The 26,975-nt window shown below is 39.8% G+C and overlaps 1 protein-coding gene across 1 annotated transcript in view; it reads left to right on the forward strand.

Annotated features, from left to right (window-relative positions):
- The window catches only part of SHTN1 (shootin 1), a 96,735-nt gene that overhangs the window by 58,878 nt on the left and 10,882 nt on the right, over nt 1-26,975 (forward strand). Inside the window, exons 12-16 of the mRNA XM_072805169.1 lie at nt 1,471-1,553; nt 8,048-8,157; nt 11,354-11,407; nt 16,587-16,707; nt 20,845-21,037. Coding sequence (XP_072661270.1) covers nt 1,471-1,553; nt 8,048-8,157; nt 11,354-11,407; nt 16,587-16,707; nt 20,845-21,037 — 561 coding nt within the window. The remainder of the gene's footprint in view (nt 1-1,470; nt 1,554-8,047; nt 8,158-11,353; nt 11,408-16,586; nt 16,708-20,844; nt 21,038-26,975) is intronic.

A 26,975-nucleotide genomic window follows, 5' to 3' on the forward strand; every position in this document is an offset into this window, starting at 1 on the left:
GTTCACTGTCCAAATCAAGAAATAGAAAAATACTGGTAGCCTAGAATCTTGTCCTTTTATCCTGTTTTTAAAGAAAAAAATTTTTGCCTGACATATATATATCCCTAAACTCCTATAAATATATGGGTTTTTTCTAACTATATAATTGGAATTTTACTGTATTCATTTGGGTCTTGTTCGTTTTACTTTACATTATTTTGTAAGATTCATCCATGTTATGTTGTGTAGCTAAAGTTCATCCATATTCATGGGTACATAATCCATTTTATGAATGTCTGAAAGTGTGTTTATCCATTATGGTACATCTACATTTAAGTTATTACCAGTTCAAGGAAGTTATGGAAATTCTGCGCGAGCATTCTTGTAAATGAATCCTGGTACACAAGTGCTTGCATTTCTATAAGGTATACAGAAATGGAATCCCTGGCTCCTAGGATATGTGTGTCTTCAGCTCCCCTGGATACTGCCAAATGGTTTTCCAAAGCAGCAGTTTTATTTCATACACAATCTTCAGTTTGAGAATTCCTGTTATTCCACAAACCTACCGATACTTGATATTATCAGACTTAAAATTTCTTTTCTGTTTGATGACTGTGTAGTAATATCTCAGTGTGGGTTTCATTTGTGTTTTCCTAGTAGCTAATGAAGTCAAGCACTTTGTTTTGGAAATTTGGACATCCTCTTTTATGGAGTTTCAAGGCTTTTGTCCATTTTCCTGTTGGGTTGTATGCTTTTTCTTATTGATCTGTAGAGTTTCTTCTTCTTTTTTAAAAAGTTTATTTATTTAAGTAATCTCTACATACAACATGGGGCTTGAACTCATGACCCCAAGATCGAGAGTCACATGCTCTTCCAACTTCTTTCACATGAGCCCACTAGGCATCCCTCTTTTTATTCTTTATGGTGTCTTTTAATATATGCAGGTCATAAAATTTTCCTGTAGTCAAATCTATCACAATTTGGATTTTACAGATTTTTAAAACATGGACCAGAGAGACTGTGGTCTAAATGTATTTTATCCCTTAAGTATCTGGTCTGTGTCATTCAGATTCAGATATTTTTATGCCCATATTTCACAGATAGATATTTACCAAAAACATTCCCTAATTCTTTCATCCTTCCCTCTTCCTCAAACATATTACATAGATAGCTATGTCTGAATTTTAGGTATGAATATTGACTTATTTTTCTGTTTTACTTAGCACTGTATTGGTAATTATAGTGGCTCTCTTCTTTGAGTAATGAGTTTGGTTTTATGTAGAAAAGGATGAGACCTCTTTCTCTTCTTTAAAGTGTTGAAAAGTTTAATAATTTATTAAAAGTAGAAAGTAGACTCTTAAATTCTAGCTATCCATTTATGCACCTAGAGAAGAATTGGATATTTACTGATTATTTTGAATCAATACATTTTATTTCTTGGATTATCAGGCATCCAGTAATTTCCTGTCATTCTTTTTCTTTCTCCTAAAGATCCCTCATGTCCATGATCCGGAAGCGATCCCATCCCAGCGGCAGTGGTGCTAAGAAAGAAAAGGCAGCTCAACCAGAAACAAGTAATTCTCATCCCTTTTGGTTTACTTTCAGTGGTTTCAACACAGTTTTTCAACAACACATTTTTTCGAGTTCTTTGTGAACAAACTGGGGAGAAATGTGAACTTAACAGCTGATAAGAAGGAACACGAATGAGCCTTCCTGTTGCTTCTTGTCTACAGCAGGTCAACTGTAATGTGTGGTCTGCGGGGATGTGTCTTCTTAGAGGATGAGGCACTTTACAGGAGGAGGTATAAAAGAAAGGGAAGGAGCAATTCTAGGTAAGGGGTTTGGGGAAAGAGTTTTTAGAGTTGATAGCCAGTAAACTGAGACTTGATGAAGCACTTGCTTTGTGCTGGTCTCATGCTGTAAACTGGTGACAGATGACATAGAAGTTACATTGAGTTGGGGGAGACAGGAAACAAACAAGGATATTACCTAGAGGAAGAGCACACGTTTGTAAGAGAGGATGGAGGTGGATGCTGGTGTCAGGAAGTGATGCTAAAGCCGAGTAGTTTGGATTTAGGAACTTGGATTGGGAGTGTTGAGAACGAAAGGAGTTCACATAGAGGGGCAACAGAATCAAAGGTCCAGAATGGGGAAGGAGCTTGGCATATTGGGAAACTAAAGTTTGTATTACAGGAACATGCGGTGCAAGAGAGGAAGTCTGAGCCAGGTTCTGGAGGCTGTGGTCAAGATTTTGAAATGTATCTTAAGGACAGTAGAAGTTTTAAGTAGGGGTGTGGCATGGTGAGATTTGTCTTTTTAAAGAAATAACATTGTTTGCAGCAAGAGGACAGGGCATAGATTGCAGAAGAAAGAGAGAATGAGGGGAGGCTGTCATTCAGATGCACGTGGCTCAGACGAGGGTGGTAGTGGAGACAGAAAGAAGTGGGTAAATCCAGGAGCAACTCTGGGAGCTGCAGTTCATGGGAGTCTGACTCGCTGGAGAGGGAGAAGTAGAGGGTAACTTGAAGAGATGGGAATGAAGGGAGAAGGGTTTTCCCACTGAGCAGAGTCACCCAGCAGGCAGGAGCCTGGGCGGCTCGTGGAGCTGCGGGCAGTTGGGTGTGCAGCCACAGCCAGGGCAACAGGGACCAGAAGAACCCACATTGAACTCAGCATGTTTGCTCAGCACCTGTTACTTCCAAAGCATGGCACATTTGCCTGGTTCAAGCCCAGTCTGGGGCAGATGTTCTGGGGCAGACGTCTTGGCCTCCTCTTCCTGCCCCCAGGGTTCATCAATCTGGTCCGGCCACTTTACTCTAGCTGTATCAGAACAGAATCCAAACCCTGCAGGCTGCTTTTGGGTGGTTCTCTGCTGTTATTTCAGCCTCATTTCTGTACACCTGCCCTACCTTATGGCTGGACCATTCCCTAGAAGTCCCCCGTGCACATGTCTTATCCTAATTCCAGAATTGCTCTGCCGCCTTCCCTATAGTCAGAGCTTTCTGGGGCAGGGTGCTCTAATTTTACATCTCCTGTGTAGGTTCCAGGCTCTTCCTCCACTTCCTCTTATGAGCTCCTTAGTATTGGCTCATTGCTGCATGTTGCTGTAGCATTGTGCTTCAGATTTTATGATGCCCCATCTCCTAGCCTCTCTGTCCTGTTTGGGGTTATTTCCACATCTCTCTCCCGAAATCGGTTGCAGACTTTGAGGGCTTACTCCTGTCTGCAAGTCTCCCACAGCTTGGAGGCACCTTCAGTGAATCTAAGTTGAGACCTAGCTCCATCTTTCTTAGCCAGACACTCACAGCACCATTATAGATAAAAGCTAATTGATTTTGTCTATATAAATTACTTTTGGTGCCTGCCTCCTACAACCCTTTGGAAACTATTCCTCTCATTGTACTGCTGAAAAGGACATTCTGCTTGCCACAAGGCATTGGGGATTCTGAAGTCCTGTCTTTGGTCATTTCAGGGCAGCCCTGCTCTGTGTTACTGTCTAGAAGCCTTCTTGACACTCTAATTAAAATTAAAATTTTGTTTGTTTCAATCTTGTTTTGTAACAATCAATAAGACGTAGAGGAGGAGAAGGGCAGTCAGAATAAAATGATTTCCCCTTCTAATGTCTAAGTAAATTTCCCTTTTACTAATGTCTAAGTAAATGACATTATTAGCTTGTCAACCTTGATAACACCCTTAAATTAAAAAAAAAAAAAAAAGCATTCTAAGCTTATTAACCCCGGTGTTGGAAATCATACAGTTTTCCTTTTGAAAGTGATGTTTCATTTACAATTCATGAAATGATGCAGTATTCTCTCCCTCATTCTTGAGCTACTGGATTGTTACCAGGGTTGTGTGTCTAAGTAGAATTAGAAGTCACTCATGAGATTTTAAACTGAAGCCACTGCCTTAAATGATGTGAACCATAGACGTACATGGTTGGAGCTTTTCCCTGTCTGGCAGGGTAGTTTTTTATAGTGTCTTATTAACAGTTCACACCAAAAATAGTTGTTGAATGAATAAATCAATAATGATTAAAAGCATGATGAATGAATGAAGAACATCAAGCATTGTAGTCATCTGTGACACTTTGGAGTTTATATTTGTCAGTCAGGACCGGTTTTGCTATCACAGTATTATCTTTTGTTAGCATCTTATGATGGCTCTCATCAGCTGCTTGGTATGCTTCTCAGACCTGATGAATGAAGAAACTTTTATTGCTAGGGTATGGCTCTTAAAAAGTCTAATTGTAGGGGAAGGTCTGCGCAATATTTTATTTTATTTTATTTTATTTTATTTTATTTTATTTTATTTTATTTTATTTATTTATTTATTTATTTATTTATTTATTTATTTATTTATTAAGAGTTTATTTATTCATGAGAGACACACACAGAGAGAGAGAGAGAGAGAGAGAGAGAGAAGCAGAGACACAGGCAGAGGAGAAGCAGGCTTCACACAGGGAGCCCAACGCAGGACTCAATCCCGGGACTCCAGGATCAGGCCCTGGGCCGAAGGCCGCACCAAACCGCGGAGCCACCGGGCTGCCCTCTGTGCAATATTTTAGAAGTAGTTTTACGGTGTCGATGTAAGAAATAATCAACAGACTTTGAATTAATAACTAATTTTGAGAAGAATAAATTTATTGAACAAGTTCTGAGGTTTCAGAGATATGCTTGGTATTTATCAAATGCCTAGGTCATTATTATGTTGACATTTTCTTACCTTAGTTTGCTAACCTGCTGAGTGGGGATGATCATAGTTCTTGTTTCATAGGGTGGTGGTGAGAATTAATGAGTCTCCTAACATGTAAAGTACTTAGAATAGTACCCAGCATATAGAAAATACCAAAATGTTAGCTATTAAAAGAAAAAGGGTTCCAACCACTCTTTGAAGGGTAGAAATCCTCATTTGGCAGGTTCTTGTGATTGTTGTAGTTAAGGAAATATCCTTAACTTTATGACCTGAGGTCAAATTCAAACTTACTCAACCACGATGTGTTCTTCAGAAATTTTGTTCATCACAGTGCCATAAGATTCTTTTTAAGTGCCTTTTAAAAAATGTTAGTGAAAGAGAAAAGTAATCCTGTGGAATTTAGAAAATAATTTTCATTTCTTCTAGGTAATAACAAAAGGTTTTATTGAGCAACAAGGTGATGGTTTTGTCTGTGGGTTTTTTCTTTGAAGAACGAACTTCTTTTTCAAGTGGGTCTTAAAATTTAAGTCTCAATTAATTACATGTAGCTTTCTGATCCAAGACTGACCTTGAAGCACTACCTCAGAGAACATTTGATTTGATTTTCCTGTGGCAGTTCAGTGACATTAGACCTGTTGTCTCCATTTGTCCCTTTTTTTAATCTACAGTATCCTGCACATTTCCATTGTCCTTCTGATTACATGCTTTTGTGAGACAATTACCAACTGTGTGATCACAGAAAGAATTACAAAACATGCCATGAGCTCTCTGTAGGTGATTCTTGCAGATTTATTAGAACTGCTTAATAGTTTGGAAGTTCGTATAGATTGCTTTTTGCTAGTTCAAAAACAGGGTCGGTGAGAGAGAAGGCTTGTGTAGCTTAACCTAGCGTTGCCCTTGTATTGTGCCCGCATAGGGAATCTGATAAGAGTGATTTCTTTTCCTTAAGACCAATTAAGCCTTTACATTTGAAAAAGACTAAGAAATTAAAGCCTGGTTTATAATCTGTACACAATACAGATAGTAGCACTTCTCTGAATTATCACTATGATTCTGGCAAGCAAAAATAAGAAACTACTTTAAATTCCTGTTATGTTAGATGCTGCAGCAGATTTGAATGGTGTCGACCATAATTCTCCATCTGTCTGCCTTAATTAGTTTTTGTATGGTGCATTTAATTGGGTTTCAGTCCTTCCTTACAGAGCGCTAATCTGTTTGTCGGCGGTGTTCTGTTGCCATGCAGCTCTTCTCAAGTCTCACTCAAAATGGCAGGCTTTCTGAAAAATCACATGTTTTTTTTGGATTAAAAAAAAAAAAATTCTCAGGAATAGATTGCATACCCTTACCAGGTGCTCAAATGGCAGATCTGTGTTTTATCTCCCCGGACTCTGAATGGGGTCAGCACAAGCACCATGTAGTACATAACGGGTATTCAGATATTGAATGAGTGAGTGAGTGAATGAATGAATGAATGAATTTCAATCCACAGTAATTTTCTTGTCTGTCCTCTTGTTGATGTTTGGGAGCCATCTGCAGAAGCTGCCCGAGAAAATGCAGCTTAAGGGCAGAGTTGATCCACCCACAGTTTGCGTTCTTTCATTTACTAGTGGGTGAGTTCTGACTCTGGTGCCATGTTTTCCACGTTGCCTGGCAAAAGATGCTTTCTTGCCATCTGGATCTGAAACATACGGTTTGGATATTGAGAACTTTTTATTCCCTGCGTTTCAATGGCCTATGAAGATGACATGACCCTGTTTGAAATTAGGACTTTATCAGAAGACGTAGGTTGTACAGGGAATGTAGAGGTGATCTCATCACTGTGGTGCTGCCTCACTGAGAATGGTGGAACCTTCTGGGTTCTTCTAGTTGCTCCCCTAGGCATGACGTAAGAGGAATAGCTACTCAGCGTTAGCGTGAATTCCACGTGGCAGAAAAAAAAGCCATGGTGTAGGCTTCATTAGTGCAGAGCCCAGCATGCCTGTCCATTGGCCTGGGGACATTGTCGTGATGGCCTCCGTTTAGAAGCTGTCCTTTTGAGCTTTAGCTGTTTCTACTCAAATATCAAAAATATTAATAGCCACATAAAGCCAAAACTTCCAATAAGTCCATCAGTGGGTGGTTACTTGCTGCGGGCCTACCATACGCCCCGCGTTGTAGACTGTGCTCAAAGAGCCTAAGAGGAAGGTCTTCATGAGGTATTTAAACTTAAATTAATCAGTTCCAGGGAATGAGACAGATGTAAGCAGGAGATCTAGAATGGCACTAATTGTGATAAATGTTGCAAAAACGATTGAGTGCTTTTGGTCAGGCTATTGTGCAACAGACAAATTTCATTATTCTGACCAATAGCTTTAAGCCTCCGCCTTAGCTGTATTCATCTAATTGATGTATATTTCAACAGTTTTATTGTTTTTTTGCAGCAAAACAGTGCAAAGGTTAAACAATAGATAGTCAAAAAAATTTTAATCAAATTTAATTACTTAATTGCAATCCTTTCTGGGTGTATGTTTTCTTTTAACATTGAAAATTTAAAAAGACTTGAAAAGGTTTGTTTAAAATGCTTCTTTGATTCCTAAACAAAAGATGGCAATTTAAAAGTAGATTTCACCTATCTGGTGTTCATCCTGATTGTAGATTTCTTACAACAAGTTAACAGATCGCTTTTATCTTTTATTTCCAAATGGGCTTTTTGATAGTTATTCCTTCTTGGGTCTGATTTCTTTGACACGGGATGTTATAAGTTATGAAAACATCTCTGAGGCAGAGGTGAATGATTATTTGAGCTTAGGTAGAAAGCTGGAGAAATTCAAGTTCTATCATGCTAACAAATGGAACCAGACCCACTTTGTTTAAATTAATTGATTAATAAGCCAATATTGATTTCCAGGCTACAAATTAGACCTTAAATTTTATAACTCTGAGTTTTATTTTATTTTATTTTATTTATTTTATTTTATTTTATTTTATTTTTTATTATTTTTTATTTTTTATTTTTTATTTTTTATTTTATTTTATTTTATTTTATTTTATTTTATTTTATTTTATTTTATTTTAAGTGGAGCCCAAGGTGGGGTTTGAACTCAAGACCCGAACTGAGATCAAGAGGCCGACACTTAACTAACTGAGCCACCCCGGCCCCCCATAACTCTAATTTTTTTTTAACTCTAATTTTTTTAAAAACAAATCTTCTATTAAAAGATTTTTTTTTTTAATGAAAAAAATATGGCTGCCTGGTAGCTGTTAACCTCAGTAAATTGTTTTGTGATGTTTTGTGATTCTGTCTGAAAAGCGCTGTGGTTAATTACAAAGTACATTGGAATAGAAAGTAGCAGTTTTCTTGTAACATAAGATGATTTCTGCGTGTGTTCTTTGATAGCTGAAGAAGTCACGGATCTGAAGAGGCAAGCAGTTGAAGAGATGATGGACAGAATTAAAAAGGGAGTTCATCTTAGACCAGTTAATCAGACGGCTAGACCCAAGGCAAAGGTATGAAATGACTGCATTTCCTCCCCTCCCGCGGTGCTTCCTTTTTCAGGTGTCAAAGTTTGAAATTTGATGAAAGCTATATGAGGACTGACTGTGAAATCTTAGGATAAGGCTAATGTGTCATAAAAGCCTTTACTTTTAGACGAGCGTGTTTCAGGACTCTGTTTGAGCTGCAGTTAACCTCAATCCCTACAAAAAGCAAGTCCTGTTGTTGCAGGGTGCTCTTCTCTGCTTGATACGGACTGTTAGACCAAGCCAAGAACTACTGTACCCTTTCTTTTCTTTAAGTCCTTTTGTGTAACTCAAGTATTGAATGAGCGTCTGCCATGTGCCAGGTACTGTTTTAGGCTCTGGGGATAAAGCAGTAAACCAAAGAGACAGCAATCCTTGCCTTCCTGAGACTTCTGTTTCAGTGTGAGGGGGAAAGGGGCCGGGTAGGCAGGTGGCATCATATGATAGTGTCAGAATGGACTTAGAACAGTTTTTGAAAATTAGTGAGGCTCATAGGACTGTTTTCATTTATTTTACAAACCTGTTCCAGGCCACTTCAAGGAGAAAGTTTTGTGTATATGTATCACCAGCTGCCTTCCGAACTAGACCACAGTGAGCGCCAAGCTCTAGCAAAGCACCCAGCTCTGGTTCAGGGCCTCTCCCTTCTCTTGTAGGTGTGTCCCGTTGAAATAGACCAACAATAGAGTTTTTGATATTTGTCTTGAGAAGTTGTTTGTTTAATAAACAAAAATTTAAAGCATCAACAGATTGGTCCTCTTCCTTCTTCTTTTAAACCAACCTTTAAGATTCTTTCTTACTTTCATGGATGCTCCTCTTCAGCTGCTTCAGTGTCCCCAAGTATCATGACTATTCAGTACAAACTCTGCTGGACTTTAAAAATTGTCATGTGGTCACAGGCAGGCAAGGTAGCCAGGTGAGGCAGGAGTTGTGGTCGGGGCTGTCCATGGAAAGGGGGTTGAAAAGAGGGAAAGAATACCCAATTCCAAGAGTAGGCTGACAGTGGAATGGAAGCTTTAGCCAGCTGCATGGAGTACTGGTCTGCATTAGCGCTTTGAGAGCAGTTTTGCAGGTAAGGGACAGAGTTTGGCACAAGTGTTGAGCACTGGTGTCTGGCGCATGAAGCTCGTGGTAGCTGGCGTTGGGACCAGGCGCTGTCCCCACCCCCACCTCCAGGCTCTTCTCTCCCCAGAATGGGCAGAGGGCCCACCCTCTCCAACTCACAGGGTCGTTGCCAGGCTCAGATGGAAGGTAGTGTGAAAACGGGGGATCTAAGTGGAATCTTTGAAACAAATACATTTTTAAGATGTTCATGTCCCAACTGTTTTGGAAGGAATAAACCAAACCAGACAGACTAGAGAAAAATGCAGTGTCGTGAAGAAGCAAAATTCGTTTAGAGAGAAAAATGTCGAAAACTTGTTACATCCTAAGCAATTGGATCAGGATGTTCTGTGTGTACTTTCACTTTCAGAGTATCACTTTGTCCTTCTTCTTTCCTGCCATGCTTCTTCCAACAGTTACACATTATTTAATGTCAGTTCAGAACTGGAGAGCAACTGAACAAGCATCAGTGGACGACTGGGTCTTTCGCTGGTAATCATTAAACTGTGTAGAGATAGTGCTGAATGACCTGGTCAGTAACCTTTGAAACAAGTGGTCACTGCATGCGCTACAGACTCCCCGCCCAGGACTCAGTGCTTTCCTGCCAAGGTCACGGGCTGCGAGAGCGCGTGGGCCGCGCTGCCGGAGGCTCCTGGGGCCCGAAGGTGGCTGGGGTGGCATGGCAGCATTGAGGGGCCTGTAGCCGAGGGCGCTTGTTCACACGTCACAGCTTGTCCCCCGAACAGTGTACCTGCACAGGTCACACCTGCCTTGAGAATACTAATTTAACCACATACCTTCTAAATTCCTTGATGTCGTTGTTGATACCGTTGTGGTTATAATTAGTGTCTTAGAGCTTTGGCCCCTCGGACTGGCGCTCATGGCATGTGTATTTTCCCGAAAGCGTAGGCTATGAAAGTTGGATGTCTTAGTCCAATTCATACATGAGCAGCAAACCTCTCTCCCTCTCCCTCTCCCTCTGCCTCCCTCCCTCCCTCCTTTCTCCCTCTCCTCCTCCCTCCCTCTCTTGCTCCTTCTCTCTCCCTCTTTATCTCACTGTCCATTTTTTAAAAAAAAAACTGAAATGGGATCTTATTCTTTTATTAGCTCTCGTGAGGAAAGGGTTAGAGGTCACTACTAATCACTTCCCATCTCTCGATGGGAGAGAAATGAGCTTTACCTCTTTTCCAGGAACGAGAGGCCAGGGGGTTCCCTAAAGGTTCTCTCTTCCTCCCCGTCCTTTGTGAAAGGAAGTGGTATGGGGGAGACCAGAGGCCTGTCTTTGAGAACCTCGTGCTAGATTTCCCCTCCAAGAAGTTAGTTGTCAGGGGATCCCCAGAGACTCTTAGGCCTTGTGGGGTAGGCGAATATTGCCCAGAACTGCATTTCAAATTATTTTGTTCACGGCGTAGCCAGAAGCCCGGTTGCAACGGGGCTTGTAATCAAGACTCAAACACAGCCTTTCTCGGGGTGACCTTTCCTTACGAGGAGGACGATGGGGGCAGACTCTACGCCCTCTGGGCCGCCCTTCCTGCTTCAGTTGCCAGTGATGCTAACATTCTCGTGTAAGGCCAGGTTCTTTGCTGACCCCTGCTCCTGACTCAGTTGTGAAATTCCTGAACCGAGACGTGCTGGTCCCCTGCAAGCCGGAGCCGAGAGAGGTTTCTGCCCCGTTGCTTGCTGCCTGCCCTGCACTGCCGCCTTCCTGGTCCTCGCTCGCTGGCAGGGGTCCAGCAACGGGAGTGGGGGCCAGCTTACCGCAGAACGTTCCGAACAATCCAAAAGTGAATCTTTGAAACCGGGGGTTGACCAGATCTTTTCTCCATATGATGATAACGAGAAGTAACAAAATGGTATTTAGAAGAAGCTTGAGTCCTTTGGCTTTGACTACTTCTCCTAATTTTCTATCTAGCCGCCACTTGGGAGCACTAACCTGTCTAATCTTCTCTCCTAACTGTAAGACATAGACCTAATTAAGAAAAAAAAAAAAATAGTCCATAATAGTGCCAACACTTTGCCAGGTAGAAATGTCTGTTTAGTATTTTAAAACTGAATTATTAATTGTGCTCTCTTTTTAAAATTGTAGCCGGAATCTTCAAAGAGCTCTGAGAGTGCCGTGGATGAGCTAAAAGGAATACTGGTAAGAATGGATCCCGCCCGGTTTTATTACCTCATTTATGGGAAAATGAAAGAATATTTTTTTAAATCTATTTTTCTGGGTAATTGGTTTTGGTATGTTTTATTTTCGTTCACAATAATCCTCAGTTCCTCTGATAGTTGTCTTGATTGTGCTGTGGACTCCTCCATCGGGGCATGTTGATATATGTATTATGCATCAATACTCTGCTGTTTCTGTTCTAGAAGAACAGTTACCCTTTCACCACATCATTATGTTCTGGGCATGCCTTCCAATCCTTGCCTGACAGCTTCAAGACAAAGCACTTAGACCTAAGGATCAGGGCATGCTTGGTCATAATGGAAACACAATAGAGTCTCTTAGATAGATCGTACTTGATTTGAAGGCATGAGAGTGGGGCCATTGGTGCCAAAATGTCATTCTGAGCTCCTACCCAAATATGTTATGTTAGTATCAGGGCTCAGGGTCAGTCTGCTTTTCCTCACAGTTTAAAAAATTATTTGATTATAAATTGGAAAATAGAAGTTCCTGTTTTTATATTCCTGATCTCATTTTTTCTTTTTCTTTTTTTTAAGGTTTACTTATTTTAAAGAGAGAGCAAGCATGGGGAGAGGAAAGGGTAGAGGAAGGAGAGAGAATCTCAAGCAGGCTCTGCCCTGAGCACGGAGCTTGACGTGGGGCCCAATCTCATGACCCTGAGATCACAACCCACAACCTGAGCCAAAACTAAGTTGGATGCTCAAGAGACTGTGCCATCTAGGTGCCCCATTACCAATTTCATTCTCTAAAAGTAACCCCTATCTAAAAGTATCTCCTGCCTCCAGCTATTTTTTTTTCTTCCAAATCATGAGCTTTTGCCAATAGAAGTGAGTACTGCCCTGACAGTTGTCAGTAGAGATAAACTCCTCACTTAGAAAATGTTTCAGATACTGAGAGCTCTATTCTCAGATCCTGTTATAGTCTCAACACCAGTTATTATGCACAGTAAGTCAACAAACGTGGGGGCGGAGGCACAAAACTGATATTCCCCTGTTGTTACGGTGCTAATTATGCGAAGCATGTAGACATCCACATAATTGTGGTAAACAAAATTATTTTCATCAAGCATGCAACAGCAGACTTAACTCAGGATGGCTTAATCAGTTTGTTTTAGGTTTAGGTGAGTGGAATTAGTACTAAAGACAGGCATAGCCTGGCTCACAGTGGTGGCTCACCTACGGAATCAAAGTATGACGACCAACCGTTGAAAAAGTAGGTGGTTATTATCTAATGGATACTTTGAAGAGGAAACTTTGTTATCCAGCGAGAACTCCCTATGCCAGTCTCTTTGGTTGTCTGTACATTAGGATGCTAATTCCTTTTCCGTAAAGATGCCCCAGAGTAGAGTTCTGATCATTTGTGGAAGAGTACATTGAGGTTGACTATTTAAAAATCAGGTTTATTTGAACAATCAGACATCTGTCTAAGATACAGATGATACTTGATTAGCCAAGATATCCCAGTCCCTGATAATGCTGGATGGTAACAGGTTTACTGAATTACAGCGTTGCTCTTAAAGATCATGTTCACTATCCAGTCATATTCAGTATAATTTTGCGCCACTTCAAGGAGAGAAATTTGCAGAATAGATTTTTTGGGAAATAATTTACAAGTTATAAAAGTCGTCAAAACATCTTTATTTTCTGCAGATTGCCCCCATCCTCCTTGGTCTGGATTTATCATTAAATTTCTGTACCTTATCCGGCATTAATGTTATCACTGATAGCTATTATTCTGGCAATGTTATTTCTTTGCATTAAGTGTTTTTAAAAAGTGGAATTCACAGTGTTTTCCCCTAGTCTTCTTTGTCAAATGGAAACTCTCTAGTACCCCCATAGAAATTCCTTTGGGGGTGGATCATTTGTAACCCCTGTCACTTGGGGGCCAAGAAACCATACAACTTCTTATAAGAGAAAGAGAAAGAAAAGAAGCCCCTATTAGGTGGGGATATATTGGTGCTTCTTGCCAGCACGTTAGGGTTTTCAGAGTTAGTATTCAGCAAATCATAAGAGCGTGGAAAGCCTGCGAGGGATATACTGTGGTGGAAAGCCAGCACCTGTGCCAAGAGAGCCCTGGAAACCAAGAAACCCCATGTCAGCTCTACTGTAGAACAGAAACCAATAAAACCAGAAAAACTGGTGTTTTTGCTGAAATCAAATGTGACCTGAGTTGTAGGGGCACTGCAACTTAGAGATTGAGCCTTTTGCTGAAAGTTAGCACACAGGTCGGAATATATCTCTATTTCGGGATTTGGAAAATCTCACCCCATTTGGATGTGGACACTTCCCAAGCCAATTGCTATAGCCTCAGTGTCAACTGAACTTACTTTTCCACACCTGTTTACACTGAATTTTTAAAAGCTGAATGTTTTGTAGATTTTAAAAACCTATTTCTCATAATCACACAAGGTTTTTTGGGAGGTTTTGGAAACCTCTCTAATCACCCCAGTCATATAAAAGTCACTCTAAGTGCAAACAGCAATCTCTCAAGATTAAATCCGTACAAATTAATCTTAAATCTCTTTTAAGTTCGCTTGTCTCTAATTCAAATAAACAACCTCTAAGAAATTCTCTTTTAGGTTTTTCCCAAACATCTTCAGTTTTTTTTTTTTTTTTTTTTTTTTTTCAGAAGGAATTATAGAATAGTTGATCTTGTCACCTGACAGTGTTAGGAACATTTAACCGATGTGGGAACTAAGATTAAACACTGGTTTGGGAATCCATCTAGCCTCATCACTGATGTACTGTGGGGCCCAGCCCAAACCCCAAGGCTCACTGAGTTTGAATTCTCTTCTCTGTAAAGTGAGGGAATTCTGCATATCATGTCCCTTCTAGGTTAATTTCTGATTCTCAGACTATATGACGAATATACAAAAAGATAGACAATCTTGGTACTTTATTAGCTGAGCTCCTTGGTCATTTGAATTGAGAGTCGTATAGTGTCTGCATACTCCTATATTTGCTGAATCAATCACATCAGTCAGTGGATAGAGACAAAAGTTTGAGACCCAAAGATCAGAACTTGGAAAACAGAACCTTTCAGTATCAGGTGTGATGAGAGAGTAGCTCACCACGATCAGAATTTGGATGATTAATGCTGTTATTCAAATGAAAAGTAGAAATTATTATGAGACAGAAATTCTTCCTTAAAAGATATCCTTGCAAGGTGTATGTGAATGCGTGTGTACATAGACACGTATCTTTTTCTTGAATTAACTCCAACCATTGGGAAAATCAAAGAATGTTCTTGACATCCAAACAGTGTAATAGTTTCATGAGTTATTTTAATGGTAATGGCCTTACATGTTTACAAATTACTTAGCTGGTAAGTTTTTTAAAAATTGTAAATGCATGATTTGGGAGTAGTTTTTCTAATATTTTTTTCAAATTTATCTTAATTGGCTTTAGTTCCATTTTTTTCACCTTATCAGCCTTGATCTTATTTTACTATTTAACTCCTTGATGAGCAGGTACAGATCTGCATTAACTGTTAAATAAATAAACCACATCATCCAACTTTTTAAGTTATAAGATAAACAATTACAACACTACATGAAACGTGATTTTCCTTTCAATATATTTTATGAATTTTTGCAATAAATGAAAAAAAGCAGAAAGAGCTACTTGGGGGGTAGAGTATCATATGCTTGATTATCCACATATTTTACACATTAGTCTTAGTTTAGGGTAGCTGATAGAAGAATAAAATCTCTTAATTTTGTTAATCCTCCCATGCCCACAGGCAGCTTCTCCAAGCCTTTACCCAGTTAGGGAAGAAACCTTTCTAAACAAAACATAATAACCTATATCACATGAGATTTGTAACTACCTAATATTACAAGCCACTTTTTCTTGTTTTATAGGCTAAAGAAGAAACATGAGTTACGATTTTTTGCCAATCGAATTCTTAAAGTCCTTCAGGAAGTTGGCAGGGGGCAGGAGCAGGATTAAGGCAAACCCATAGTGAGCTGAGGTGACAAAGGCTGGCCTGATTGTTAGCCTTGGTGGACAAAAAGCTACCTCTGACTTTGGCATTAAGTCTGGCAAGTTATACCAGACTTGAGGTTCTGATTTACTGTAATCCAAAGACTGGATCTTCTGGCTCCCCCACCTACCCAAAGCATGTGGCACAGCTCAGGAGGGCCATTTCAAAGAAATAGTGGGCATTTCTTATGGAAGAAAACAGACCCCTGGTAATGGTGCAGTGCTGAGTCCTCACATACAGGATGTGAAGTGTGTCACCCAGTGTTCTGTACAAACACCTGACTGGTCATGGGAGATGGAAAGCCATAGGTCTCCTCCATAACATGCTTCCCAGAGGAGCTGAGGCAGGGTCTTTCTCTGTTATCTTGAAAGTCAGTACCAATTTTAGTAGGTGCACAGATGTATGGCATCTCTTTTTCCCTTCAGCATCTTCTGGGCCCTGAATAATGTATTCACCGCCTCCTCTGTTAGGAATATGGAATTAAAATGCCAGGCCCTTTATTGCTTCCCTATGTCATTATAACCTTTCCCCTTTCACAATGATGTCAAGGTGTGCCCAGGGCAGCACTTCTTTGGCTAGGCCACAGGAGAGTGTTATGCACCTCCTTTGGCCGCCACGACACCATTGCCACCAGTGTGGAACCAGGGTCATTCTGAAGACTCAGTCACACTTTTTCAGTGCCACAAGAATTTGGGTTCAGTAGCTCGTGGCTGCTGTATCAAGAAAACCTTCTAAGGTGAGTTCAATATATTCTTCTCTTCTCCACGAGATCGACCAACACATCAGCATCTTAACCGTCAATGCGCAAGTACCTTCCTACCACCGAATTTCATAGTTAGTCATCGAGAGATGTTCTTGTATTGTCCTTTTGGTGTGAAAGCTAACGTCTTACATCCTCAGTAGCATCTTCTTAAATGATCCAACACTATGTGTTGTCAAAGACACACACATTAAAAAATAATGTGTGTGTGTATATATATATTGTGTGTGTGTGTATATATATACATATATATATATATATATACAGCAAATTCATTCTATTTCCTAATTCCATTCAAATTCTGGTAATGTTTTGCTGATTTGGTTTTTAATATTCTTTTGCATATTGTATTAAGACATTAACCTTTTTGTTTTTGTTTTTGTTTTGTTTTCACTTTAGGGGACACTTAACAAATCCACTAGTTCAAGAAGCTTAAAATCCCTTGACACAGAAAACAGTGAAACTGAGTTAGAAAGAATTTTGCGTCGCAGAAAGGTGACAGCAGAAGCAGATAGCAGTAGTAAGCCGGTTTGAATTCTCCACAGTTCTACCCTTCCTCTCTGAGACATCTGCCTTTAAGTCCCGTGCTAACATGAAAACGATCTCTTAAAATTACTAAATTTTTTTTAATGTGAGTGAGAAGTATTGGGTTGGCAAAGGCACTCATGGATATCTCATAAGAACTTCTGTATCTTAGTTCATTGGTATGTCTGTTTATGTATTTCTCTATTTGCAGGTAATCAAGGTCTTAGAGATTGGGCTTGCTTAAGGCAAGATGCCACCAAGTACAGACATTCAGGAGCCCTGGCAATGGTGTAGCACTGAGTACAGGCTCTGGAGCCAGACCATGTGACTTTGAATCCTTGCCCTGCCTTCTCCAAGCAGCTTGCCCTTAAATGGCTCAACCTCTCTGTGCCTCAGTTTCTTTGCCTGTGAAATGAGGGTAGCAAAAGCACTACCTCATAGGATTATCCTAAGGATGGAATAAATCAGCGTAAGAAAAGTGCTTGGTAGTGTGCATGGCACAAAGTCAGCATGCAGTGATTTAGTAATAAGAGTAGTACTTACGCATCGGTTACAAATGCAGAGGCACCGGCTTTATCCTTTGTGTGTGCGTTCTGTTCATCGTCTCTGCCTGTGAACCAGGCGAATGAGAAATTTCAGCTCTGTCACCAGCTATAAATGACCGTCTGAGCAAGTCTGGAGCTGAGAGTCTGCATTTGTGTCATGATGTGCATGGATTAGACCTCAGAACTAACTTTGCATGTCTTCTGGTTTGTTTTTGTTTTTGTTTTTGTTTTTTTTTCCCCCCACCAGCTTGGTCACGGGAATTAGTGGAAACCGTATGAGGTTTTTCCCTTGTGGCCAGGAGGCTAGCTTTGAAAAACTACTCTAAAGTAAAATTAACCAGGCCGTAGCTAATGGGCTGAATCTTCTAGACTCAATTCAGTCAACTCCATTTGGTCCATTGTAACCATTTAAATTTGCACTGAGTCATGTTTACCAAGTTTAAGTTGCTAGAATAGGAGGGATGTAGGTGTTTGTTAATCAGGCTCTAGCTTCCACATAGGGATTTTACTCAATTTAGTGAATTGGTTTCTTATATTAGGAGCAGCATAATACCAACCAAACTTTTATTATAAAAAGATGAAACTTTAGTTTTCTCCTTAAAAAAAAAAATCAGCCATTCAGTTTTTAATTTGGTCTGGAAATTCTGCTGTTAATATCCTAGAAGAATTCCTTCCCCCCAAAAATAATCACCTCTCAGGAAAATTAAGGGGTGCTCTAAGAGATTTTTTTTCCTTAGAATTGCTTTATAAGCATTTACCAGCCTCCACAATGAATCATTATTCATTTTGTGACAGTCACTTCTTCCAGCATTGCATCCTTGAAGGAGTCATACAGCCATCGTTATTGTTTAGGACTCTGTGGGTCCCGTTCTTGTTCTCTGTCATTCACATTTTGTATTTTGTTCCTGTGGAAGCCTTGTCACTTCACTCATGGACTTGGTCAGATGTACAGCACTATTTCAGAGTTAGTTTTCAGTGGGAGAAACAAGGAAACATTTTGATTTTAGTCAATATGGTAATTTGAATATTTCAAAGAACGGAGAAAGAAGGCAGGAGCACACTGTATAGGCATGGTGAGAATCTTTCATTTTATTTATTATATTTCACCAATTTATAAATATTTAATGTATCATTTGAGGGATATTCTAATAAGGTATATATTCAATAGAATCATCAGTATTTGCATAGAGAAACAAGAACTCTGTAATTGGCAGAGTGGAGAAGAACCATACTGAGGAGAGTGACCTGTAACTGAGTAGAAACTTTCTTTGGAGCTCCCTAGTAGCCAAAGCAAAAAAAGAAAAGGCAGGAATGAGGGGAGGAGACAAACTTACAAACTCTGTCATCTAGTAAAAGAAATCATACCTATTTTTTTTTTTTTTAGATGATACCAATGTTTTTCTAGTGTAGAACTGGAAGAGGTATTTACCAAATAAACCTTTTTTATAAGGGTCGTGGAATGACAGTAAAAATCCAGGAGGGGTTCAGGGAGGAGCGCAGAATAAGAAGCTAAAGTTAGCAGGCTGCATGCTGCAAATTAGAGATGACTTCGATAAGTTTATGGCTTCAGGTGCACTTGGATCTCTTGAGATTTTTTTTTTCCTTTTGCACACAAAGGCTTTATGAGGAAGCTAATATGAGGTCACGGTGGAGACAGGAAGCATGGTAAGAGAGGCGAGGTGGGGGGCAGCCCCAGGTTTGCAGACCTCAGATCCCAGGATAGTTGGTATCTCCCTCAGGGGCCAGCGAAGCACTTTCTATCTAGGGTTTCTCTTATCAAACCTCACTGACACTTTCAAGACTTACAGGCTCCCAGGCCGACATTTCAAAGAGCAGCAAGTGCCTCTTGGAAAACATTGGACAGCTTAAGCAGGATACAGTAATAATAATAATAATAATAATAATAATAATAATAATCTAAAACATCATGCATTTTTCTTTATTTCTTTTTGTATGTAAGAAAAACTAGAGCTCCAGCTCAGCTCACCCACTCTCTGTCCTTTGTGGCTGGCTTCATTTACAGAACAAGCAGCAGGTGTTGGTGTTTTCAGAAGCAGATCTGCTTTCCTACAAGGACAGATTGCTTAAAGCTGTCTAGCATTGTAGTTGGCAACTACCCAAGGGCAGAACAGAGCAGCTCAGAATCAAATCTTGAATTCAACTTCCTATTTGTATTTTCAGGATCTTCCTTGATCTTTCAGCACCTCTGTGTCTTTACTCCTGCATCCCCAGGCACCAGGAGGCTTATCCTGGGTGGGAGGGAGAGGTCTTTTGAATCAGGATGTTCAGTGATGTCACAAGGTTGTCTATGCAGCTGGTGGAGATGACCTGAAGGAGGAAGGCAAGCTTTGGGGAGCTGAGGCTTTCCCCTGGAGCCATAGAGGGTCTGGCTGTATCTCCCACAGGGAGGGTGGCCATTGGAGGTGCAGCCACAGAATGGGAGAGCATTTCCCCAGCGCCTCTTTCAGGAGGTTTCTGACATCAGAACTTCAGTTTTGGAGCTGCTGGGTTATACTGTTGGAATGCCTCAGACGCAGGCATCTGCAGATGTGAGAGTAACATTCCAGCACTTAACATTAATGACCAGGGATCCGCTAGCATTTAATTGGATTGTGCCCACTAGTACTTTCCATTTTAGGAGATGATCGGACATTTCTCAAGGAATAAGAGACTCCCAAGTTTTGTCCTTTTTTTCAATGGCACCTTTCAAGGTTGTCCTCTAGCTGAATTTTTAGAAGTTTCTAATTTTATCTGTACATTTATGACTTATTACATAAGTCTCTTTGTTTTATGAAGATTTCTTCTGAGGCTTCAGGAAAGACATGTTGGAGTCTTGCTTTGAAAAAAGCTACTGGCAAGGGGTAGTGTCTTTCTAACTAAGGGTAGAACCCAAGGAATGAGAGAACTTCGCTTCAGGGCCCGGGAGTTGGGATGGTACGCCAATAATTTCAGTAACGAGCTCTATTACAGTCATTTAGTCCTATCCCAAAGAGCAGAAAGGGCCAAAAGGTAAACAGCCAAACTCTTTGCCACTTAATTTTTAGAATCCTGTGTCTGTATTTTAACAGGAAATAAATCCACTTACTTCTCAATCACATTAAAATGAAAATGTTCATAAAAGCTGTTTAATGCTTAAGAAGCCTTCATGAGCCTTTTAAAAAAGCCTTTTGACATTGTTCCATTTGCGGTTTAAAACGCAAAGCTGAGTTTTGGGAAGAATTAACTCTTGAGAGGCCAAATTTTTCAAGTAGGGCTGTCAGAAAGCCATACTCCGAGAAGAAAAGAATTTTCCCAATCCTGGTATTAATAAGGACTCCGGTCAGAGAGGGAACCGTGGCCTGGGGTTTTGTGCTTTCTTAAAGGTCTGTACGTAATTTCTCAGCGTGGTCCTGGTGCATTGAAAAGCCAGTAGTACCATCCAAACAGAGCATATTTCTAATAGGAACATTTTCCAGCATGCTCTCTAAATTTTAACAAAACTTGGCCTTCTCACTTCCTGAGGGATTTTCGGCTAATCTGTTTTTCAGTACCATATTAATAAGCATTGCACAGAATTATTAAACTTGAGGTATGTGTTTGGTTTTAAGGTCCAACCGGGATATTAGCCACCTCAGAGTCCAAATCCATGCCAGTGTTGGGTTCTGTATCCAGTGTAACAAAAACAGCCTTGAACAAGAAAACTCTGGAGGCAGAATTCAACAGCCCGTCCCCCCCAACACCTGAGCCAGGTGAAGGGTCGTGTAAATTGGAAGGATGCACAAGTTCCAAGGTTACATTTCAGTAAGTAATGATGCTCTTTACTAAGTGTGTAGAAGAATCTGTGATGACTAAACTGTGTGTTACTTTGCTTTATTCCTCTTTAGACAGATTTCGATCGGGTTAGCCAATAACTACTCTTCTTCCTTTGTTTGATGAGCTCACTTGAGATTTGAGGCTCCTAGCTTAGAGGTCTTTTTCTGATCCAGAGCAGATACGCATAAAGAGAATTCCTTCCCCAAACTGGTTTGGTAATCAGGTTCTTCTTCCACACAGAGAATTCCCCTGGATGATAATGATTCAGCATCACAAGGCCCTTAATCATTCTTTCGGGATTAAATGTTTGGATCATCTCTCTTGATGATTTATGAGCAGTCAAGGAAGATACAAGATCTTTGAAATGTACTTTGAAGGGGATGTTTTTAGAACCTGATTTTCTGGTCCTGAGTTAAAGATGTGCCTTAGTACTGCTCTCTCTTGAGAGTGAAGAGATACTGTGTCAAGAGTTACCTCCCCAGACTTGCTTTGGGAAAGTAGCACTTTGTCAAAGAGTTAATCCTGCTGTTTAATGTGTTTCAGACAGATCTGGTGGAGGGTCAATTCATTTTATAACAGAGGGCAGGCCCTTTTTTGAAATTGGTCTGGTTTTGCTCTAGTTCTCTTGCCAGGATGTCAACCGGTTTGCCACTTGAAGAAAAGGAAGAGGTGAGACAAATCAGATCAGCCGAATATTGTAATCATGGTTAATTAAAACCTCTGACTTCCTGTTCTCTCAGGAGAGAAAGAAGCCTTTTTTTTTTTTTTTCTTTTTTTTCTTTTTTTGTAGCTCTACCTTTCTTAGTTTAAAAGGTGAAGCCTGGACAAATGAAGTTGAAATTCAATTTAGATCTATTTTTGCCAACTGGTATTTTCTTGCGCTCTTGCATTTCTCTCCCTGGCCCTATTAACTTTTTTCCCCCCTCTCTTTTGGAATGAATGGCCTTCTTTGCTGATTTACAGTTTTATCTCATTTCATTGTGTTTAATTAAAAGCACACTTTCTCTTGCGGTCATGAGTTTCCTTTCTTTTGACTGGAGTCATTTGAACAATTCTAACAGAAAGATGATCTATATTCATTCTTCATCTTTCCTATTAAATTTGTTTAACACCTAATTTGACATCAACAATCTGGCTACATCTGAACCAATATCCAGACACAAAAGCAATTTGGCTGAGGCAGGTTAGTTGCTGAGAAATGCTTCAGTGTGCGCGTATAGATTTTTTTCCCTTTACCATTTTATACAGATAATCTTAATCAGAAAATACTGCAACTCCTTCCTCCTTTTGTCTGTCTTTTATTCTCCAAAAGTAAGTGGAAATTACATTTCCAAGAAAGGAAATGAAATAATTGCAGGCCCAAGGTCTGCAAAATGTGTGTTGAATTGACAGTGAAAAGGATCCGTGTGTTGACAGACACAGTTGTTAGATGCCATAAAGGCCTAAGTGAAGCTCAATTTATTTCTCATCTTGCTTGTTCAATGACTGCTTAAGAGACACATTTCAATTTAATTTAGCTACTTAAAGCACTAATACAAATACTCTGTGCTGCTGTATTAACTTTTAAACTTTGTAACCCAATGCTTGATTATTCAGTTCTTGACATTCTTTAGCTGAAATAACTAATGCCATGTATTTTCATATTGACAGTCATTTAGCAAAGCAGAGTACCTTTCTGAAAAATCTGTTTCTTAAGTATAATTAGACTATCCAAATGAATCCCAGTATTTTGTGTATGTACCTGGTAATTATTCACTTCCCAGACAGGCACACACAGAATTCTCGTTCATTTTGTTCATTTATGTTTAATCCTAGTTTTTTACTGAGTAAAAGAAGTTAACGTAGTTACATCTAAGCTTTAAAAGTAAAACCTCATGTGATTTATCAGGATTCCTTGAAAACTGGTCTAGCTGCCAGGAATGAGAAGGGTTATTTTGGAGGCTGTTTTCTGGCTGGCTCTGACTGAGAAATTTGCTCTGTTATACTGGCCAGAAGGTAGAGGCAACCACATTGTGTTATCTCATAGACCTAGATTGTCAGAGCACTTGGAAATCAGATCAGCAATCAAAAAGCAAAATGTTATCTTTGTTGTTTAAAACTGTTTCTATGATAATAATTGCATCTTTGTGTTGATCTGTGGCTGCACCACCACGATATTTCAGCCTAGTGACATTTTTGGCTCTTGACGGGGAATCAAGGTCAAGGGAAGATTACAGTCACAGTACCCTCTAGTACGTATGTTCATTCTCTCTCTTCCTCTCTCTCACACACACACAAATGCATACGTACACACATGCACACCCCCGTCCCTACCACCCTGCCCCACCGCCCCCCTGCCTCCCTTCCTACTTTGGCCTCTCTGACCAGGTATCATTCCACTCTACCTTTTTACTTTTGCTATCCCCTCTGCCACATGTGTCCTTGCCCAGTGGTCACCTGACTTTTCTCCGTCATTTCTTTTCTCTCAGATGTCATCTTTTCCATAAGGCCTACACTGACCACCCAATTTAAAAGTGTAATTCTTCTTCCTCTAAACTGATTCTCCTCACCCTCCTCCATTCTTTCCCTGCTAGAATGTGAGCTCCACCAGGAGGAGTAGGAGTTTTGTTTTTGTTTTTGTTTTTGTCTGCCCGCTGGTGTATCTCAAACATCTAGGAAAATCCTGGAAATTTTGTAAATATTTGAATAAATGAACGATGAGTACATTTTTAGTAGCACTGAAGCAGCAGAATGTCAACTAGAATACTCAGCCAGCATTTCCCCTGTTACTCAAAAGTCTCACACATTCGCAAGTTAAATATTGGAGGTTTTTGTGTGTTCTGTGGTTGGCTTCTTTATTTTAATATCTTTTTTTTTTTTTTTAATGCTTAGGGGTCATTTCCAGTCAGTTCAGTTTTATGTAACTTCTGCATCTTTGTACCTACACAAGATAAAAGTATCAGAGACAATAGCATACCCAATTTTAAAGGAAAGATTCAGCTGTGCTCACTTGTATGGCCTCAGGTGGACAAGAAAGATTGGAAACCTAAGAAAGGTTTAAAAAGAGTAGAAACAAAGGGTTTTATGTGTAACATCTTCACTTAGTTAGAAAATTATTAACACCAAGCTATTCCTGGAAAGGTTTTGCTTTTAATAAATTCCTAAAATCAGCATATGTATATATTCTAAGTAACTGAGTAACTCCAGTCTGGTAAATTATAGAGCCAGAGATATATGGATTTATTTCCTAGGGACTCAGGAGATAGCAAGGGATCTCTTTAATACTTAATTGTAAGGATTAATTAAAATTAACATTCTTGTCATCAGCCTAAGTAAACCAAGCGTTTTATTTTTTAAGAAAAAAAAAGGAGAAAAAGGAAAGAAAAGATAATCAAGACTTGGGGAAGCCTAATTATTTCTATTTTAATAATAGCTTTAGAAATATTTGTGTCCTGTTAATTATTTCTAATAAGTATATATTATCTAGTAATAATATCTTAAATCTGATGGTGAATTTGAATTTCATTAATTCTGATCAGTTATAATTCCAACAGGAATGATAATAGTAGTCTTCCTTTATGCTATGAGGGGTGAAGTGTTGGCCAAGATAGATAAGGAAATAAATAAATAAAGCAAACATACATACATAACATAATATAACCAACCATTCAACAAACCTGATTTTGCTTTCATGCTCTTTCCTATTGATTGAGAGTAAAAATCTGACCATGTTAAAATATAGTAAGACTCATTGATCTAAGCTAATCCATGGGTGGGATGGTCAATGTCAAATAGAGAAACTTCCAAATAACAGATTTTTTTTTTTAGATAGCTATTTTATGACTTTCAGAAAGCTATAATACCTGGAAACAGGCTGAGTGTTGCTTGCATGGGGTCAGAAAGACAAGGATGATTCGTGTTTTCATCTGTAACAGCCTGTAGACTGGGGAGCAGTGTAGCAGGGAAACAGTATAATCAGCTTTCAAAGCCCGTGCCTTTCCGTGTGCGCACGAGGCGGCGGCAAGCAGCATGAGGTTGTGGCTGGAACTGGACCTTTCTCTACACCAGATGAACTAGAGTCCTGATCTTGGATTTGCCATTTGTGGCCATTATGACGTTAGGCAAGTGATTGAGCCCAGGATTCTGTTTCCTTATGTGTTAAATGAGGGTGATAACACCTATCTCGTAGAGTTCTCATGTGAGTTATGTAATATATAAAAAGTGCTTCAGTAAATTCCTTTGCCATCTTACATTAAAATGGAATGCTAGGCCATTGCTGCGTCATCCAGGACCAGAGCTGAGTTCAAAGCTTAGACACCAGGCACCTGTGTTACTGGTGGGGCCAAGTTTCCTTGGGAAGGTCATGCAACTTCTCTGTTATGTTTTCTTTTTGTTGTGATTTTTCTTACCTGAAATTGAGGCAAGTAGGTTAAGTACTCTCCAAAGCGCCCCCCCCCTCCCCCGAGCTCTGGAATTGACTCAGTAATTCCTCATAAATGTGGTTGCTTAGTAAAGATGTTCACAGTTAAGATAAGCAACAACAGGCAAGCACATATTTTCTGCTTGCAACATGTCTCTCAATGCAGATTGACCAACACACACTAACCCAAGAATGTAAAATAATTTTAAAACTACATTACCTGAATTTATAAATCAAAATGATTGTTATCCTTCAGAAAAGTACTCCTGGGGGTCAGGATACTCACTCTAGCCCTGTCCCTGTTGTTCCAAATGCTTTCAGGCCTGCCTAGATTAGAGATATGTGATCATACTAGAGACAAATTGAACAGCTGACCCTAGAGGGGAGTTAGTATTAGTGTTTGTTTCTAAGGATTTTATTTATGTTAGATAGAGAGAGAGCCCATGCATGCGCTTGCGCACATACAAGCAGGGAGAGGGGCAGAACAGGAGGGAGAGGAAGAAGCAGATTCCCTGCTGAGTAGTGAGCCCCATGCAGAGCTCCTGAGATCATGACCTGAGCTGAAGTCAGACGCTTAACCTACTGAGCTACCCAGGAGCACCCCGTGTCCCACTATTTATTTTGGTGAAGAATGATATGGCTCATTTTAATCTCCACTGTACGTTCAATATATATTTCCAAATGACTTTGGCTTTTAAAAGGGAATTCCATTTTTAGAAATAACCATCAGTTTGTCACGATTGCAGATACATATTTTTTTAATGTGACACAGTATGCCTAGACATGGGTGAAGTTGTCTTCTGTCCTAAACCTGTGTGAAGTCCCTGAAACATGTTAGCTCTGTTATTAATAGAATGTAGGAGTCTGGTGTTCTTGATCGATAAAGGTTGAAGGAAACCGGGAAAACATTTTGAGGGGGAAAAGCCTACAACATTCCATTGTATGTGCTTTTTCACTTTTTTTTTTAAGTTACTATTCTTTGTTATTCTTCATAACATAGGTGTTATTATGTATTCATGTTATAATAATCTGTCCAAGAGAAGTACTTTAATTTCTCCAGGCAGGATATATATGTTGGTTATAGATGAGGTGATAGATAGGTAATGGCACCAGTTTCCACTTTGGAGGTTCTGGACTTTGGAATTCACTTCCATGATGTTTTGCTATTGTTACTGTATTTTGCTAACATTTATTAAGGCCTGTATGTTCATGTGTAATTTTAATTCTTCTAAGTGTACAGATTGGGCACATCTCCATTTTACAGATGTGAAAACTGAGGCTCAGTGAGGCAAACCCTTGGCCCCAAATTCTGTTCTTCATTGAGAATTGGGTCAGATTTTATTTGCACCTGTTTCATTCTACCTCCAGAGCCCATGCTTCTAAACTGTAGCATACTGAATTGAGCGTATGAAGAGCTTGAGGAATGGAGGGAAGAAAGCGATCAAGAGATTGTCTTCTATTTGAAGCAGTGATGCTGCATTTAAATCCCTCCATTCCGCCCCCCCCCCCCCACACACACACATCCTG

Source organism: Canis lupus, chromosome 29 (assembly GCF_048164855.1).
Source record: "Canis lupus baileyi chromosome 29, mCanLup2.hap1, whole genome shotgun sequence".
NCBI lineage: Eukaryota > Metazoa > Chordata > Mammalia > Carnivora > Canidae > Canis > Canis lupus.